The following is an 18,938-nucleotide window of genomic DNA, read 5'->3' as shown; positions in this document are numbered from 1 at the left end:
TTCAGTGGCGTATTCATGTACTTCTATGGATATTATACGTGACTTTGTGCTTCTTTGTTAAAGGTCTGGTTATATGCACGATGATGAATTAAAGGTCTGTTTTGTTCAAATCTTAAAATTATAAAATTTAGAACCTCATTATGAATTTCAAATTTATAGAGTTTTATATATGCCTCGAAATTTTTAATATTTTGTTTGATTCAACATGATTATAGAAAAAGCAAATCCTAAAATTTGCAACCTCTTACTTGGTTTAAACCCCAAAAAACAGGAAAACAAATTCCAGTATTTATAATCTATTGTTTGTTTCAAATCTCAGAAAAAAAGAGGTGAATATGGTTATCTTGGTAGCGTTACCTCCCACAAAAGAACAATACTAATACCATAGCAATCGGGATAACCATACCCATTAAATTTGAATCATAATAAAAATAATAAGATGTATAATCAGCAATTTTTTTTGTTCAGAGGAATTTTTCTACTCAACCTTGATCCATTTTGAAAAATCAGCATAAACGAGTTTGACTTTCGTCGGAGAAGGGGACTATCCGAAAAAACCGGGGGAAACACTTTTTTACTACGCCCTGTTGCAAACATTACCGTAATTAATTACTAATCGATTTTGAAGTAGTCCTTTCTCCCGCTTGGATGCAGTGCTTATCCCAACATGTAATAATCATTTGTTAGTGGAGATCTTGGTCTCAGTTCCGTTATTAAGTTCTTTTTAATTCTAACATCCAATCACGTATTTAACTTATAATTAACTGAATTGACTTGGTATTAGCCAGATGACGGAGCTTGATGCTAACCTTTGGGTTATGGGTGTTGGCACATGTGGTTAAATCTGAAATAATACAGATATATAACAGTAAAAACTGAACAGAAAACTTAAGTGTAGTAATTTAAAATTTTTCAACTCAGCTGCTGTGCGTTTGTAAAACAATGTGCTTAAAGCATTATTTCGCCTACTCCAGTGTAAGGATCCCAAAACCAAATTGCTTCTAGGAACTGCAGCCCGGTGCTCTGGTGTGCACCGACCCAGTACTGTCAAGATCTCCTCGATCTATAAGGCAAAAATCTCATCGATCTATCAGGCAAAGATCACCTCGATCTATAAGACAAAGATCTCCTCGATCTATCAGGCAAAGATCTCCTCGATCTATAAGACATTCTCGGTCTAGGCACTGTTCCTACGAGCACTAGCTATTCTACAATATATATATCTGTATATATATTGATTGTTGTTTTTGGAATGAGTTTTCCTTAAGAATTTGGGGTCTATTTATAGTGTTTGGAAAAACAATATGCACTAATAAAATATTATTATTTACTATGCAGGTGGGACTCACGTCCTATATTTTTTCGGTGGGGCCCACCACTTTGAAAACATAAAATAAAATAAAAACATGGGCTGCTCTTCAATAAGCAGCCCTTGTGAGGTTGATTAAAAAAAATCCCATACCCATTTACCCATCTGGCCCACCCATTATTTGGCCCGCCCAAAACCCACTCATTTAATTAAATGGGTCTAAACGGACGGGTGCATTTTACATCCAATTAAACGGGTCTAAATGGGCATTCTATACCCCTTATTCCCAAAACAAAACCCTAAAATCCCTTCGTTTCTCACTTTCTCTCTCTGAGTCTCTGAGCTCTTCCGCCGCCTCAATCCCTCCTCCTCCGCCTCCTCCTCCGTCGCCAGTCGCCTCAACCGCGTCTCCAATCTAAAGCCTCCTCCGCCTCCTCCTCCGTCGCCAGTCGCGATTTTTTTTTCTCGCTTTGATCAGGTATGTATGTGCAAATACTTTTAATTCTACAATATCATGATATTTCTTATAATTTTGGACGTGTTTTGTTAAAATTGATTTGGGTTCTTTCGGATGTTAATTAGAAATCGTGGGCTTTGATCTAATAGAAGAAAACGATTTGTAAGAAGTTGATGAGGTTTTTCTTTGGTTATTAGTTTAAAGTGTTAGCTTTGTTGTTTGTTGATTAGGGCTTCACTTGATTTACTATCCTGTTCGTGAAATTTTTATAGGGAAATGTAAATTCTTGATTGGAACAATATAATTCTGGAAATTCGAAAGCAATTTCATTTAATGATGAGTTTTTTCTCACGACATTTTTATGTTTAAAGCTTGAGAATTTGAGATAGCTAGATACTTGATCAAGGTTATAATCATTTAATTAATGGACTTGATTCAGACTTTAGAGATTAGCATGGTTATGCACTGTCCAAAACGCATGTCATTGTATTTCTAAGGGATAATTTCAGAACCCCCAACAAAAAAAACCAAAAAAAAATAATAAAATTTGGCCAGTGCGTTGTGAGTATTGGGGTTATTTCCTCTATTAAGTTAGCTATTATCATATCCTTCTCAATTGCTTCTTTGTCCAGCTCTTGATCCTTTTAGCCCCACTAACTATAACCTTATTACTTCTTCCAACTGGGCATTCAATTGCCTCTGCTGTACGCAACCAATTTATGTTATCCTAGATTGGAGCAATCTCTAATCTCCCACAAATGTGCATTAAATTTATAGTTGTTTAAGCACATTTTTGCGGAAAATAAGCCGAAACAATGAACTCTTCTTACGCTGCAGGACAGGTAACACCCTTGTATGTAATTAAAGTGGACGACTATCTTACAACATCGGTATTCATTCTACGTGCCGTAGAGTAAAGCTATTTCATCCATATTCTAACTTTTACTATTGTTTAATTAAAAAATTGAGTAAAAATGCTTCTTTTGTTCTACAATTTCTACTTTGTTCTAACAATGATATTCAGCACGTAGTGCCATCCTTTCCAGTTACTTTAACTGACTAATTGCTACTTGGTCATGTAAGCTAGTGCTAAACCATGAATGTAATACATGCAAAATGTATATTCTATATACAACATTACGCAGGCACATGCAATTCCATTCATTGTCTAAACATGTGAAAATTGTCTAAACATGTGAAAGGAAGTTGACAGATTGGTAGTCAAGAAAAATGGAGAGATACATATTTCCTTTTCCAATGTCCCTAAAGTTTAAAGAAGAGATGGGATGTTATTTGTTATTGATTGAGGACCATACATATGTTGAATTTAAAAGTTAACACATCTGCTTTAGAATCTTTCTAATTATACACATAAATATATCAAGGCTTGTCACTAAGGGAAATTTATGCTGATTTTGATCTCATGTTCTTTAACCATTATTAGCTATGATGTGGTTGTTTTGTTCCTGCTCTCCTGCTTGTCCATCTGATTTGACACATGTCCATCGTATGCTTCATAGCTGAAGGTATTTTCTTTAAAACCTTGATGTTTTGGATGATGTCAGCACTATCATATTACAACATATGTACCAAGGATTCCTGTTTTTGGTTTTCTTTTTTTTTTTATCTATATACCTCTTCTGATGGTTTTACTGGGAATATTTACTGACAAGTCGATATATTGAACAGATGTTGTTCTTTGATTCTGATATGGAAGGTGAGCCAGCTAACTTTAGAGATGTATTTCTTCATAGCCAAGGTCTAGAAGGCATTACATTGTCAATGGTGAGCCTGTTCTCTTATCTTGCATGTGTGTCTTTTGTGTAGTAGTACATTAATGGTTCAGATTAAATTATATTACCCGTACATTCTATTTGGATATATAAATGAATAATTACATAGTATGAATCATAAGAAAGAGTATTCCATATATGCACATTTTCCCATGAAAAAACTCATGCCAATCAGGTGCATGATTAATATTAATATGGGTCTGGGATAATTTCTCTTATGCTTGGTGTTTCCATGTAAAATATTCCGAATATCCCACAATACATTGCCTTTACAATGAGACATAGAAAATTTGTAAAGAACCTAGTCTGTCTGTTGTTACACTTTACCAATGTCCGCGAGCATTAACTATTTTGCTTCAGTTCCCTCCATTCACACCTAGTTTTCTTTCATAAAACAACGTAGTTTTGTATTGGGTCTGGTCAACATGCTATCTAAAATTTTCGTATGCTACTGTTTTTCAACTTCATTTAATGCTCTCACCAGTCCCATCCCATAATTTCACCCCTACATGTCTTTGAAGTTCTTATAGTTCAATCAATTGAGAAGGATATGATAATAGCTAACTTAATAGAGGTAAAATGGTAAAATTTCTAGGGAGTTTTTTTTTAATCTTCTGTAGGTAGGCTTTTGCCTGTAATATTTTGCTGCAACGGTTAAATGCAATCTTGCAGTTATTTTGGTTGATTTCTGTAATATGTTTATACCGTTTCCTTGCGTTGTGATTATTGTCAGTCGCAGCATTGTCAATTTGGCCAGTGCGTTCTGATTTACCAAATGTTAGATTTACTACAGGTATGCATTGCTTAACTGAAGCTGTTCCTGCTGGATGCTTCTCAAATTCGATAAGGTTGTTGTGCGTAAATCCTCTACCATGACCATGTTCGAGAGATGAATTTTGACTGTAGTGGACGATAAGTAATTTTGTTCTTTCAAAACTTATCTTTGTCATGTATTCTGATCTTTGTTTCATTGTTGCAGTATGACTGCCCTTTGCTGTTGCTGTGTATTGGAGGAGTGCTGCTGCTTCTGAAGCAGGCAGAACTTACCCCTAGTTTCCAAGCTCTGGAATGAAATCCCTGCTCCTATGTTTTCATAGTCTATATACTTGTTACTCGCTTAGCCGGGGAAAAAATATATTGTTGTTTTTTATGTAGATCTTGAAAAAACTGCATGGTAATGTTTAGAGACATGGTTTAAAGCACAGTTATGTGTAAATATGATCTTTTAATCATGTTCGTGATGTAAATATGTTAAAGTGTGTTAGCTATAGTTAAATGGGCAAATGGGCAAATGGACGACCCGTTTATTAAATGGACGGGCAAAAACCCGCTCATTTAAATAATGTTAAATGGGTCATAAATGGGTAAATGGGCAAAATATGCCCGCCCATTTATGGCCCGCCCATTTAAAACCCATACCCACCCATTTAACACCTCTAAACAATGGGGAGTGCAACTTATAAAGCTATCAGCCATCAATATGGCTTCGCACATCATATTATACGGTACAAAATAGGATCAGAGCTTTCAAAATGGTGAAGCCCGAGCAAGAAGAAGAAGAGACCGAGGAGTTCAAGCTTGTAGGTTTCAACCGGTTCGTCCGGTCCAACCCCCAGTCAGACCGGTTTCCCGTCCGTTCCTTCCATCACGTGCAGTTCTGGACCGCGGACGCCTCCGCCGCCGCCTCTCGCTTCTCCTTCTCCCTCGGCCTCCCCATCACCGCCTACTCCGATTTCTCTGAAGGGAATCCATGCTTCATACATGCAAAATACGCAACGGAAGACTATATGTATAATTATGCTATGCATGTAGAGAGCATGAAATACATTATAGGACCATTCTAATTAAATCTAACATAATCCCTATATTAAAGAGAGCATACAAGGGTTATAAAGTCATACTTTTGAAGCGTGATTCGATGGAAGATCGAACAACCCCTAACTCTTGCTCCTTGTAGTAGTAAATCTCCTCGTAGTGGATCTCCAAGTCTTCAAGTGAGCTTGATAAAATCGGAGTCTTCTTGAGACACAAGGCAAGATATCCACCCCGGGGTACTTTAAAATCCTACTACTTTCTCTTACTCAAGATTGCTAGAAATTAGTAAGAGGAGAGCTCTCTTTTATTCTCTTATGGAAAAACCACTTAGCCAATTTTTCATTAACCTTTCCATAAGAAAGAGAGCTCATATTTATAGAGTGAAATGTGTTCATGACATGAATGACTCATCCTATGAGTCATGCAATGAATCATCAAATATCAATGATTAATCTAGTGAGTCATGCAATGAATCATCTCATGAATCATTACATTTCAAAACCATGTGCTAATAAACCATGTGCTCAAACCATACCACTAAATGACTCATCTCATGACTCATTATACATGGTATGTGTATTTCATAAATGAGAATACCAAATCAATATTGTATTTCATAAATACGATATTTTGTAATTTTCCAATCATTGATTAATAAGTCATCATATGACCAAAAAGTCAATGAGTTGACCAAAAGTCAACTGTTGACCAAAAAGTCAACTAGTTGACTAAAAGTTAACTTTATAGGAAAAATACTAGAATTTATTTCCTAAGCACATAGCATTCCGATTTTATCGATATACATAACTGTTTATGTGTATCCGATAAAATCATATATGCGTATCAATCATACGCATCACTCTATAAATTGTGTTTCATAGGATTCAAGTACGCGCTTGGTGTGACTCTAGGGCCCAACTTAAGAACTCGGCAGTGGATCATATCCACAAGTACAACAGAGGTGCTAGCTACACATGAAGACTACCCGGGTATAAGTTGTGATAAATGTCTGCAAGATGCTAACACAATTATATCAGGACCACTCAGTGATAATGCCGTACAGTCCGGTCTCTTCGTCAAACCATGTCAAACTATTAAGCCTAGGGTATGGAAAACTGTCAAACCCTAATTGCTCAATTAGTGTTTGTTGATATTAAACTCATAACCTATAAGATCAAACTGACAATCAGTTTATCTTATTTACCTTGGCCAAGGATTTTCAGGTTATAGTTATATCAAACAATCTTATGACATCAACCCCCTATACTGGGAGAGACGAATCCCATCTTGGCATCTCAATATCTACTTATGCCTCGGGATGTACCCAACAAGAACCGTTATGCACAACTCGATGAGAACTGTGGTTAGGTAAAAGTCTAAGTACACCTATACTGACATGTAAGATATTGCACTCATGCCTCAGGTCATGAGACTACTATGTACTATATCACTTGAGAACTTCTATTTGACAGTTAAGTATAATTACCAACTAGATGTTCTCAGTGAGTCGTTCAGTCAACTCATTCACTAATGAGTCACCTGTATACTATATCTTGATGTCTCACATCAATGATCTAAGAGATGGATCATCATCCTTCCAAAGGAGAAATAAAGTATACACTAGTCTTACCAAAGTGATCATGTCCCATTACATCACTTCATCGACTAGGAACATTTTAGAATATACGTTAGCGACAAATCAGATCTCTTCATTACGATCATATCCGTAATGTCTGATAGTCTAGTATCATTCTAAGGACTTTATCTGAATATAAAACTACCAGATAAATCTGACCAAAATAGCATACTATTATTTTGAACAAGGATATTATATTCATATAGGTCCTGTTACAATATACAATTATTGCCTGCAGGGCACCTATATCTAACAAACTCCCACTTGCACTAAGGCCAATCATTGTAGTATCTAATACCCAATAGCTCAACAAGTTTTTCAAATTGTGTACGAGCAATTGCCTTTGTGAATGGATCTGCTATATTATCTTTTGTGTCAACTCTTTCAATCTTGATCTCCCGGCGATCAACTATCTCCCTGATCAAGTGATACTTCCTCAGAATGTGTCTGGACTTATGGTGAGACCGGGGTTCCTTTGTCAGAGCTATTGCAGCATTACTATCACAGTATAAAGGTACTGGATCTTTAATGGTGGGAACAACTTCCAGCTCTGAAAGAAACTTCCTCATCCAGACAGCTTCTTTGGCTGCATCATTTGCCGCAATGTATTCGGCTTCCATAGTAGAGTCTGCTACTGTGTCCTGCTTGGAACTTTTCCAACTGACAGCCCCTCTATTGAGGGTAAAAACATATCCTGAAACAGATTTACTATCATCTATATCGCTCTGAAAGCTAGAGTCGGAAAAAGCCTCCATTTGGAGGTCACTTTTACCATATATCAAAAATAACTCTTTAGTCCTTTTCAGGTACTTAAGTATATTTTTGACCGCTTTCCAGTGCTCTTCTCCATGATTAGATTGGTATCTACTTACCAAACTGAGTGAATAAGCGATATCCGGTCTAGTACATAACATGGCATACATGATCGATCCTACTGCCGAGGCATAAGGAATTAGACTCATGCGTTTCCTCTCTTCATCAGTCTGGGGAGACATCTTTTTAGAGAGCGAGATTCCAGGAGATGCAGGTACAAAACCTTTCTTGGAATTTTCCATGCTAAACCGCTTTAGCACTTTGCCAATGTATCTAGATTGGGACAATCCTAATATCCTTTTAGATCTATCTCTATAGATCTGAATACCCAGTATACAGGATGCTTCACCCAAATCTTTCATGGAAAATCTTTTTGATAGCCAAATTTTAACCGCTTGTAATGACGGTATGTCATTACCGATTAAGAGTATATCGTCTACATACAAAATAAGAAACGATATTATACTCCCAATTATCCTTTTATAAACACATGGTTCATCTGGATTTTTGATGAAACCAAACTCTTTGATAGCATCATCAAAACAGATGTTCCATCTCCGTGATGCTTGCTTCAGTCCATAAATAGATTTAAGCAATCTACATGCTTTTCCACTACTCCCACTGACTACAAAACCCTCTGAGTCATCTCTCCAGCTCCAAGTTTTCTATAACTTTTAAGTCCCTGTAACAAATTACAGATGTGAGATCCTGATCCGGTATCTAATACCCAGGATGTATGATTTATAGAAAAACAATTCTGAGTAACAAACACACCTGTAGATGAAGCAACAACTTGCTTATTCTTGGTGAGTGAGGCTAGGTATTCTGGGCAGTTCCTTTTCCAATGTCCTGACTTATGACAATGGAAGCATTCTGCTGTCATCATTTTTGCCTTTCCTTTATCCTTCTTGACAGCCTTCTTAACACCTTTCCTTGGTTTAGTAGTTTTCTTCATTCCTTTTTTCTTAGCAACCAATTTGCCAGAAGAGGAAGAAGATTGCCCTATAGCCAAGACTGGTGTTTGTCCCTTTTTCAAAGAACTTTCTTCCTGTCTTAACAAATTAAGCAAGGCAGGAAGAGTGGGCTCCAGATCCATCATCAAAAACTGTGATATGAATCGGGAGTATGCTGGTGTCAAGGACTGCAGAATGATATCTGTATATCTATCTGCATCTAGGCCTACGTTCAAAAGTTCAAGCTCATTGACATAGGCGATCATTTTGAGGACATGATCCCCAACAGAAGATCCCACAGTCATTTTCGTCTGGAACAGATTCCTAGACGCCGCGTACTTCATTTGTCGCGGTTGCTCGCCATACAGTTCTTCTGTATTACGAAATATGGATCTGATATCCATATTCTCATGTTGTCTCTGATGGACCAAATCCATAGAGGCAATGGTGAGGCATTGAGCAAGTGAACAATCTTTATCCCATGTATTGCGGATTTCAGTTTCCGCTATAGTGGGTTCTAGGCCTAGAACAGGTTCGGGCGCAGTGAGGACATATGCTACTTTGTCATAAGTTAGGGCAATTTTAACATTCCTCAACCAGTCTTTGTAATTAGGACCGGTTAACTTGTTCTGTTCCAATATGAGTTTTAAACCAGACATAATGGCCTGAAAGAGAGAGAAAAGGTATTTTAGCAGATGTTCAATACATAAAATAGATTTGGTTTATTTTTATCTAAGTTATGCCTCCCACTATTTTTCGAGTCCCTCAAAACCTTATAATAGGTGATCGGAAAACAACTCATTGTTTTCAAGTGGGATCAAGATCCAATTATCATTGAATGCATCAACCTTGGCGTATGTCAACAAATTAACACATTCAATAATTGGTAGACAACTTTTGTCTTTTACACTCTTGTAATTCTTGATATGATTTTACCCCTAGTCTTTTATGACCTTGACGTATGCCAACAAATCATAAAATGCTAGTCAAGTTTGTACCCATCATTTCTTGACTGGCTTAAATTTAACTTATGCAAACTCTTGACGTATGCCAACAAAGTTGCATAACCAACTTAAGCTATCCTTATATCTTATATACAGATGAATACTATTTAGCCATAGAATAGTTATGCCTTGACGTATGCCAACAAACATAGTATTTATAAGCTTAATAGTATTTAACTAAAATGATGGAGGGCTACGGACGATTTCTCAAATCTTTTACCGTAATCGAACTTGATATAGTTTAAAGATGCTCTATATTTATACTTGCAACAATTAAACTAGCCAGGAAAGCGCAAGATTGGTGGGAGGGTTCCGAGCTATTCACCGGGAATATTTATCGGACCTTAATTAAGTAACCACTTCTCTTTAAGACTATAACGCGAAAGATTGGGCATCACCCCCTTATCTTAAGTTGGGCATCACCCCATGAGTTATATCTTATAATCACTTTCCTAGACACTAGTTAAAAGTTCGTTCTAAATACATCTCTTTTAACTGCTTTAGGTTTATTTATCTTTCACACTAACACTATGTTAATGTCGATCTCACTACTCTATGGTCAATAAACTCTTATTGCCATGTCTCACAAAGTTTAAAAAATGAGTTTTTATAATAAAAACTATTCTCTAATGAGATAGAGATATAAACTTTGTAAAATATAGCACCCAATTGTATAGACATCTACAATTGGGGCACAACCAACATATCAACATATGTAAAAGCAATATGGAATGGTAGTGGACAACTAAGGAAATAAAATGCAACTACACTAATTACATTTTGGCAAGCAATTTGCAACTCCTTACATTGCTAGCTCCCTTGCAAATCCTGTATTATTACATTCACATATACATAGGACGTGCAAGCCCCATTTATAATGGAAAAACCATCTCGTAGGATGGGTAATAATATTGCATTGAATGTAAAATAAAAGCCATAAATGAAATAACTAAACTAAATAACCATACCCCCCCCCCCCCCACACCCGAACAAGGGCCTATACCCATAGGCGTAGCCCATGATCGGTGAGCAAGTGCCAAAACCCGTAGGCGTAGCCCATGCTCGGGGAGGAAAGAGGTCAAAAATAATATTACATTTTTAGCTATATTACATCAATACAATAAATGCAAGAGAATCGTTGTCCACTACCATCCATAAACATAACATCCATGCAAGATGATATAAAACATATAACTTAATCAACATTAAGAAATATGCATCTATCTAGTTATGCAACAAATTGGAAAACTAGATAACATAGGGATTATCCTAACTCAAATAAGACTATCATGCTTCTAACATACAACTACACTAGTTGTAAATAAATGTTTTGCAATTTATACAAGTGTTTTTACTCCTAAAAACATATGAACCAAAAATCACATTTTTGAATCAACAACTAGTATAATTTATTACAAAACAACTTGAATAAATTAACTAGTTTCATTAAAACATCTTTTAATTAAACTAGTAATTAGAAGCAAGAACAAAGTCCTCTATGAGTTAGATATGCATGTTAAGATTTAATTAGATGGAACCATGGCTCTGATACCATGAAGGGAATCCATGCTTCATACATGCAAAATACGCAACGGAAGACTATATGTATAATTATGCTATGCATGTAGAGAGCATGAAATACATTATAGGACCATTCTAATTAAATCTAACATAATCCCTATATTAAAGAGAGCATACAAGGGTTATAAAGTCATACTTTTGAAGCGTGATTCGATGGAAGATCGAACAACCCCTAACTCTTGCTCCTTGTAGTAGTAAATCTCCTCGTAGTGGATCTCCAAGTCTTCAAGTGAGCTTGATAAAATCGGAGTCTTCTTGAGACACAAGGCAAGATATCCACCCCGGGGTACTTTAAAATCCTACTACTTTCTCTTACTCAAGATTGCTAGAAATTAGTAAGAGGAGAGCTCTCTTTTATTCTCTTATGGAAAAACCACTTAGCCAATTTTTCATTAACCTTTCCATAAGAAAGAGAGCTCATATTTATAGAGTGAAATGTGTTCATGACATGAATGACTCATCCTATGAGTCATGCAATGAATCATCAAATATCAATGATTAATCTAGTGAGTCATGCAATGAATCATCTCATGAATCATTACATTTCAAAACCATGTGCTAATAAACCATGTGCTCAAACCATACCACTAAATGACTCATCTCATGACTCATTATACATGGTATGTGTATTTCATAAATGAGAATACCAAATCAATATTGTATTTCATAAATACGATATTTTGTAATTTTCCAATCATTGATTAATAAGTCATCATATGACCAAAAAGTCAATGAGTTGACCAAAAGTCAACTGTTGACCAAAAAGTCAACTAGTTGACTAAAAGTTAACTTTATAGGAAAAATACTAGAATTTATTTCCTAAGCACATAGCATTCCGATTTTATCGATATACATAACTGTTTATGTGTATCCGATAAAATCATATATGCGTATCAATCATACGCATCACTCTATAAATTGTGTTTCATAGGATTCAAGTACGCGCTTGGTGTGACTCTAGGGCCCAACTTAAGAACTCGGCAGTGGATCATATCCACAAGTACAACAGAGGTGCTAGCTACACATGAAGACTACCCGGGTATAAGTTGTGATAAATGTCTGCAAGATGCTAACACAATTATATCAGGACCACTCAGTGATAATGCCGTACAGTCCGGTCTCTTCGTCAAACCATGTCAAACTATTAAGCCTAGGGTATGGAAAACTGTCAAACCCTAATTGCTCAATTAGTGTTTGTTGATATTAAACTCATAACCTATAAGATCAAACTGACAATCAGTTTATCTTATTTACCTTGGCCAAGGATTTTCAGGTTATAGTTATATCAAACAATCTTATGACATCAACCCCTATACTGGGGGAGACGAATCCCTTCTTGGCATCTCAATATCTACTTATGTCTCGGGATGTACCCAACAAGAACCGTTATGCACAACTCGATGAGAACTGTGGTTAGGTAAAAGTCTAAGTACACCTATACTGACATGTAAGATATTGCACTCATGCCTCAGGTCATGAGACTACTATGTACTATATCACTTGAGAACTTCTATTTGACAGTTAAGTATAATTACCAACTAGATGTTCTCAGTGAGTCGTTCAGTCAACTCATTCACTAATGAGTCACCTGTATACTATATCTTGATGTCTCACATCAATGATCTAAGAGATGGATCATCATCCTTCCAAAGGAGAAATAAAGTATACACTAGTCTTACCAAAGTGATCATGTCCCATTACATCACTTCATCGACTAGGAACATTTTAGAATATACGTTAGCGACAAATCAGATCTCTTCATTACGATCATATCCGTAATGTCTGATAGTCTAGTATCATTCTAAGGACTTTATCTGAATATAAAACTACCAGATAAATCTGACCAAAATAGCATACTATTATTTTGAACAAGGATATTATATTTATATAGGTCCTGTTACAATATACAATTATTGCCTGCAGGGCACCTATATCTAACATTCTCCACCTCCAACTTTTCTCACCATTCCCTCCTCCTCCGTCGTAATGGACTTCAGCAGCACTGTCCGCTCTCCATCCTCTCAGCGCTCCTTGTCCGCTGCCGCCACACCTCCGCTGCTTCGCCTCCATTCCCTCCTTCTCGGCTGCCACCGCAGAAACCTTCATCTCTCCCCGGTTGGTCGCCGTCCGTGCCATCGCCCTCTCCGTCAGTGACGCCGCTGCCGCGTTCACCATCGCTGTCGCCAACGGGGCTGTCCCCACCTTCCCGCCTACCGACCTAGGCCACGGGTTCTGCCTCGCCGAGGTCGCCCTCTATGGTGACGTCGTCCTCCGCTTTGTCTCCGGCTCTGATCCGTCCGTCGATTTCCTGCCGGGGTTTGCCACCACCAAACGTAGCTCGGAGGACCTTGATTACGGGCTCCACAGTCTCGATCACGCCGTCGACAGCGTCCAGAAGCTGGGACCCGTCTTCTCCTACATGAAGAAGTTCCTAGGTTTCCATGAGTTTGCAGAATTCACCACCGAGGACATAGGAACCGCGGAGAGCGGCCTGAATACTGCCGTGTTAGCCAACAATGATGAGACCGTGCTTCTTTCGCTGGTCGAACCAGTCCACGGAACGAGGAGGAGGAGCCAGGTACAGACTTATTTGGACCACAACAGTGGGCCTGGAGTGCACCACCTCGCGCTGAGGAGCGACGACGCGATCACGACGGTGAGGAAGATGAAGGCGGTTTCAGGGTTCGAGTTCATGCAAGGGCCGCCGCCGAATTACTATGAGGGGGTGGAGAGGAGGGCAGGGGATGTGCTGAGCGATGAGCAGATTAGGGAGTGCCAGGAGCTGGGGCTGCTTGTCGACAGGGATGATCAAGGTGTTTTGCTTCAGATTTTTACTAAACCCATTGGAGACAGGTACTGGATTCTTATTATTGTCCATTTGTCGGTGTTTATTGGTTTCTATATTTATGGGAGTTCCGCTAATTAAATATCGGAAGATGCATGAGGATTAAAGTAATAATCCCTCTCCTATTTTTCTAAAGATTGAAATCCTGTAATATTAATTATAATTAGGTTCTATCTCTACTGTTAAAAGGTAGCTGAGAAACTATAAATTTTATCATAGCTGTTAATTTATCGAGAGAATAATGGAGAAACTTGGTACTAAGTTGCTCTAAGCAACTTGGTAGTGATGTGGCCTAATCCGATCTCTACATCTACATTGGAATTGGTGAAAGGTGGTTGAGACTCTATCTTCGAGATGTGATGTAGGAGCTAGATTAGGTCACATCACTACCAAGTTGCTTGAAACAATTTGGTACCAAGGTTCTCTATTTTTCTCATTTATCGAGTGGACGTTGTTTTATTCATTCATATTCTATATATCATGTCACTTATCTACATCATCTAACTATTCATGCTATAGAAAAGACAATACTTGCCTTAGTAGGATTCAAAATATTTAAATTGTCATTTATGCTGCAATAATATTTCATATTATACCTATTTACCTGAATTTTATTTTAAAATATGTTCATACTACAGTATAATTTTTGGGTCTTAAACATATATAATCTATATGCTACAGTAAATTTTTAGGCCCAGTATCCACCATTCAAGTTGCAGTAGTATTTTTTTAAATCTTGAAAATGTTGTTCATATCTCCTTTATTATTATTATTAGGTCTTGCAAATGATGAATTTAACATTTATCAAACATTTCACGAATATAAATATCTTATAGCTCTATTATGGAAAATCAATAAAACTTGATAATTAGTGTATTATTTTGTTAACTTGTTTGGAAACTCACTGTGCAAATAGTAGTAAAAAAATTATCGCTGAAGTTTTAACAAACAGTTATGTTTAAAATCCATACTATAAATTTGATGATAGACATACCTCGGGAAATAATACCCGCAACAACACACAGACTTAATACACTAGTCAATTGTATTCGTATAGAATTAGATGAGAAGTTGCAGATAGTACCATATATTATATTGAGAAAACTGCTTCCACCCCCTTACTTTGAAAAGAATGCTTCCTTTACCTTAGAAAAAAAGTCAAAAGCTTTTATCCCTTGGACCAAAAGAATCACTATTGCAAAAGTTATATCTCGTGATACTTTTTGTTATCTCTCGTCACATTTTCATGTCACACAAATGGAGCGTGACACAAGTCGAAGGTGTGCTACAACATCTATGGAGAGGGTCTTTCTGCACAAATAGAAATGTCTTGTAAAACTCATGACACATATTTGAGATCTTTTTATTTTATTTGTCGAATTATATCACAAAAATCACACCCCATATTTGAGATACTTTTCCTTTATTTTGTATCTAAAGACACACAACATATGTCGTGGCTTGCAATATTTCTTCATTTGTGTCACCGTTTAATCCTTTGCAATATGTCTATACGTGCCGTGAAATAAGTATGGGCGTATGTAACTTAATTTTATTGTCGCAAATGATTCTTGCATGGTTGAGGGGTTTAAGCGAGAAAAGTTAGTTTTTCTCAAATTTTCAAAATTGAGGTGACAATATGCTCAAATTTTTGGAGGCTTTCTCAAATTAAAAGAGTTGAGAGGTTTTTTTAGAGACACCCCTCGTTGAGGGGGGTATCTAAAATTAATCCAAAAGATTTAATCATAAATAAGTGTGACTAAAGCCGCGCGAAATATTTTTGTTTCGATCTGAAGCATAAAGTGAACAAAATGTTTCCTTAGAAAACAAAGTTAACCAGTAATTCTATACCAGAGGTAGACATTAATCGAATGACCCTTATTGAGTTTATTTAATGTCTCATGGTCTTATTTTTTTTATCGTCAATGATATGGTAACTGCAGGCCAACAATATTTCTAGAAATTATACAAAGGATTGGATGCATGGCAATGGATGAGCAGGGAAAAGAATATCAAAAAGGTGGCTGTGGAGGATTCGGAAAAGGAAACGTCATTGAGCTCTTCAAGTGCCTCGAGGAGTATGATAAGAGCCTGGATGCCAAACACCAGCCTTCAAAGGCTTCAGCTTCTTTTAAGTGGAAAGGAAAATAATGAGATGCAATATGATGGGCAATTAGCATTGCATTATATGAAAACTAGTAGTACTTGCTAAGCATTGTCCTGGACTTCAAAGTTTCTTGTTTGATTAGCTTATGATCAATGTTGTGTTGGAGTTATAATAAGTGTAACTTAAAACTTAACATTGTAGTGGGAATGTTAAGTCCCACATAGGAAATGGAATAAGAAGGAATGGTGTTTATAAGCATTTCCCTTCTCTCTTATGCCTAGAAAAAAAATAAAGGTTACGCTCTATACCACACGCGCGCGCCTGCCGGGTTGGGTCGGGTGGCGCGTGCACACGACCTACGGACACGAATGCAGCTCCGGATTGAGGGGCTCTTAACCTGCTATATTTTGTTTTTGCTAATTGGAATAATTAAAACATAATTAATATGATGCAGATTAAAAATATGATTAATGTTTTGCTAATTAGAATAATTAAAACATAATTAATATGATGTAGATTAAAAACGTGATTAATGTTTTTCTTTTACAACTAAAACGTGATAAATATTTTGTAACGGTTAGGATAAATGGGCGAGTAATTAAAACATATTAACTGTGGATTTATGGACTTAAATGACGAAACAGCTAGCATTAAACATGTTAATTGCCGCGGGATTTGTGGGAAAACGCACGCGACTCTCAACCTATATAAAGATCGGTATATGCGAGGGTTAAGTACATTGTCAAGAAACATATCTCTTCTCTTCCTCTTCACTTTTCGAAAATATTTTTTTGCTATTACACTTCCGCTGGTTTCCTGAAAGTCGAGGAGAATTCGCAAAGTCTTCTTGAAGCTCGTGCCGATGAGAAGGAGGTTGCCTGACCGAGGGTCGTTGTATCTCCGAGAACTATTGCCGCGTAGCCCTATACGAGAGGGGGTGTAGGCTGTCTAAAAATCACAATAGATAGTTGATCCCCCATCAAACACCGATGATGGAAGTTACAATCTGACGACTTCCAGAAGGCTACAATTTGAGGACTTTCACGTAGAAGGCTACAATCTGACGACCTTCACGACAACTGATGAAATCTCTAATTCAACAGCATTCACAATCAACATCGGGAGTTACAATCTGACGACTCTCATATTTTCAAGGAGCCAAGACGAAGGTTACAAGGTGACGATCTTTGCAACGCTCTAACAAAAGAGACTACAAATTGACGGTCTCTTCATATTAAAACGCATATATCTCTCAAACCGTAAGGAATTTGGCAAAACGGAGGAAGCGAACCATAGCCTTCGGCTCGGTTCGGATGGCCCCGTCTCGTCGAGATAGCCGATTTTCATATGTAATTCGTCCAATTCCGACGTACGGTTTGAAAAGACTCGACTGCATCCCAAACTCTGAACGCAGAGTTGATCCTCAACGCACCAGTGACCTGTGCGTTTCCAATTTCAGAATGCATGCGGCCTGTGCGTTTCAAATCTCCAATAGAGATTTAACTCTGCGTCCTAAGTCTTGGACGCAGAGTTAAGCCCCAATGTGGCCTGTGCGTTTCGACTCCTAGCGAACGCCTAACTCTGCGTCTCATCTTTAAGACGCAGAGTTTAGGTCCAAACGCAAGAGAACCTTGCGTTTTCAACTCCCAGCAAGTGCCTAACTCTGCGTCTCATCAATAAGACGCAGAGTTAAGGCCCAGAACGCTGTTTTCAGCGTTTTGACTCGTTCAAAGCACTAACAGAACGGTTTCAAAACCGTTTTCCCCACTATTTCGGGAGCTGTTTAAGAGGGGGTGGTTACACCCCACTCAGCCCATGGAGGAGCTAATTAAGGGGGCAGTTGCCACCCCTAAACCCCCTATAAATAGTGGGAAACTCAACTGAGTTCGGGCGCTCCTTTTTGGCTGGCTTTTGGCTCTGGGCTCTGGGATCCTTCTTTTTGGGCAGCAAGGGGGCGATCGACGTTCATCCTCAGCAACGATCGACCACAGGAGCATTCCCTTGGCTTATAACCGACTTTCGGTTCAAATCAACTCTTTTTCAAGAGTTCAAACTCGTTCAGAGTTATCAACTCGATCAGAGTTCAAAACTTGCTCTGCAAGTTCTTCTAAAACTCGTCAGAGTTATCAACTCGATCAGAGTTCAAAACTTGCTCTGCAAGTTCTTCTAAAACTCGTTCAGAGTTATCAACTCGTCAAGAGTTATTTCAAAACTTGCCACGCAAGTTCTCCACAGCGTCAAATCGTGAGGAGAAGACATCGTTCCAGTGAATCAAGACGTTCGGATCGTCAACGAGAAGCAAACTCGACGCGAGCATTCGAGGGAGGCATCTCATCGCCACCGTGAAGAACCCAGAATTAAACAAAGGGGAGAATCAAATTCATTCTCCTCTCTTTTGTAATCGGAATCCAAATTGTAATTGATTTTGAGAGGAATACAAGTCAAATTTTCTTTCATTATTTCTTTTACTGCAAATTTCCAACAAACAAAACCCAACAGCAGCAGCAAAGGCAAGGAAAACCAGCAGCAGCAGCAAATGCTGCACAAAGCAACCAGCAGCAGCAACTGCTGCACAAAGCAACCAGCAGCAGCAACTGCTGCAGAAAGCTCAAAACAGGCACAAAC

At 37.7% G+C, this 18,938-nt stretch overlaps 1 protein-coding gene and 1 long non-coding RNA gene across 2 annotated transcripts; both read left to right on the top strand.

The window, feature by feature from the left end:
- LOC109822568 lies at nt 1,602-4,791 on the top strand. The gene is made up of 4 exons (XR_002242180.1): nt 1,602-1,787; nt 3,456-3,551; nt 4,353-4,407; nt 4,539-4,791. It is a non-coding gene; the product is annotated as an uncharacterized LOC109822568 (long non-coding RNA).
- Nucleotides 5,092-16,538, top strand: LOC109821530 (4-hydroxyphenylpyruvate dioxygenase-like). Its single transcript, XM_020387711.1, has 3 exons — nt 5,092-5,143; nt 13,359-14,214; nt 16,150-16,538. Exons 1-3 carry the CDS (start codon nt 5,092-5,094, stop codon nt 16,355-16,357), a joined length of 1,116 nt encoding a protein of 371 aa, XP_020243300.1. The 3' UTR covers nt 16,358-16,538.

The sequence above is a fragment of the Asparagus officinalis genome, chromosome 8 (assembly GCF_001876935.1).
Source record: "Asparagus officinalis chromosome 8, Aspof.V1, whole genome shotgun sequence".
In the NCBI taxonomy this organism is placed as follows: Eukaryota; Viridiplantae; Streptophyta; class Magnoliopsida; order Asparagales; family Asparagaceae; genus Asparagus; species Asparagus officinalis.
This window is presented reverse-complemented; position numbering and strand designations above follow the sequence as displayed.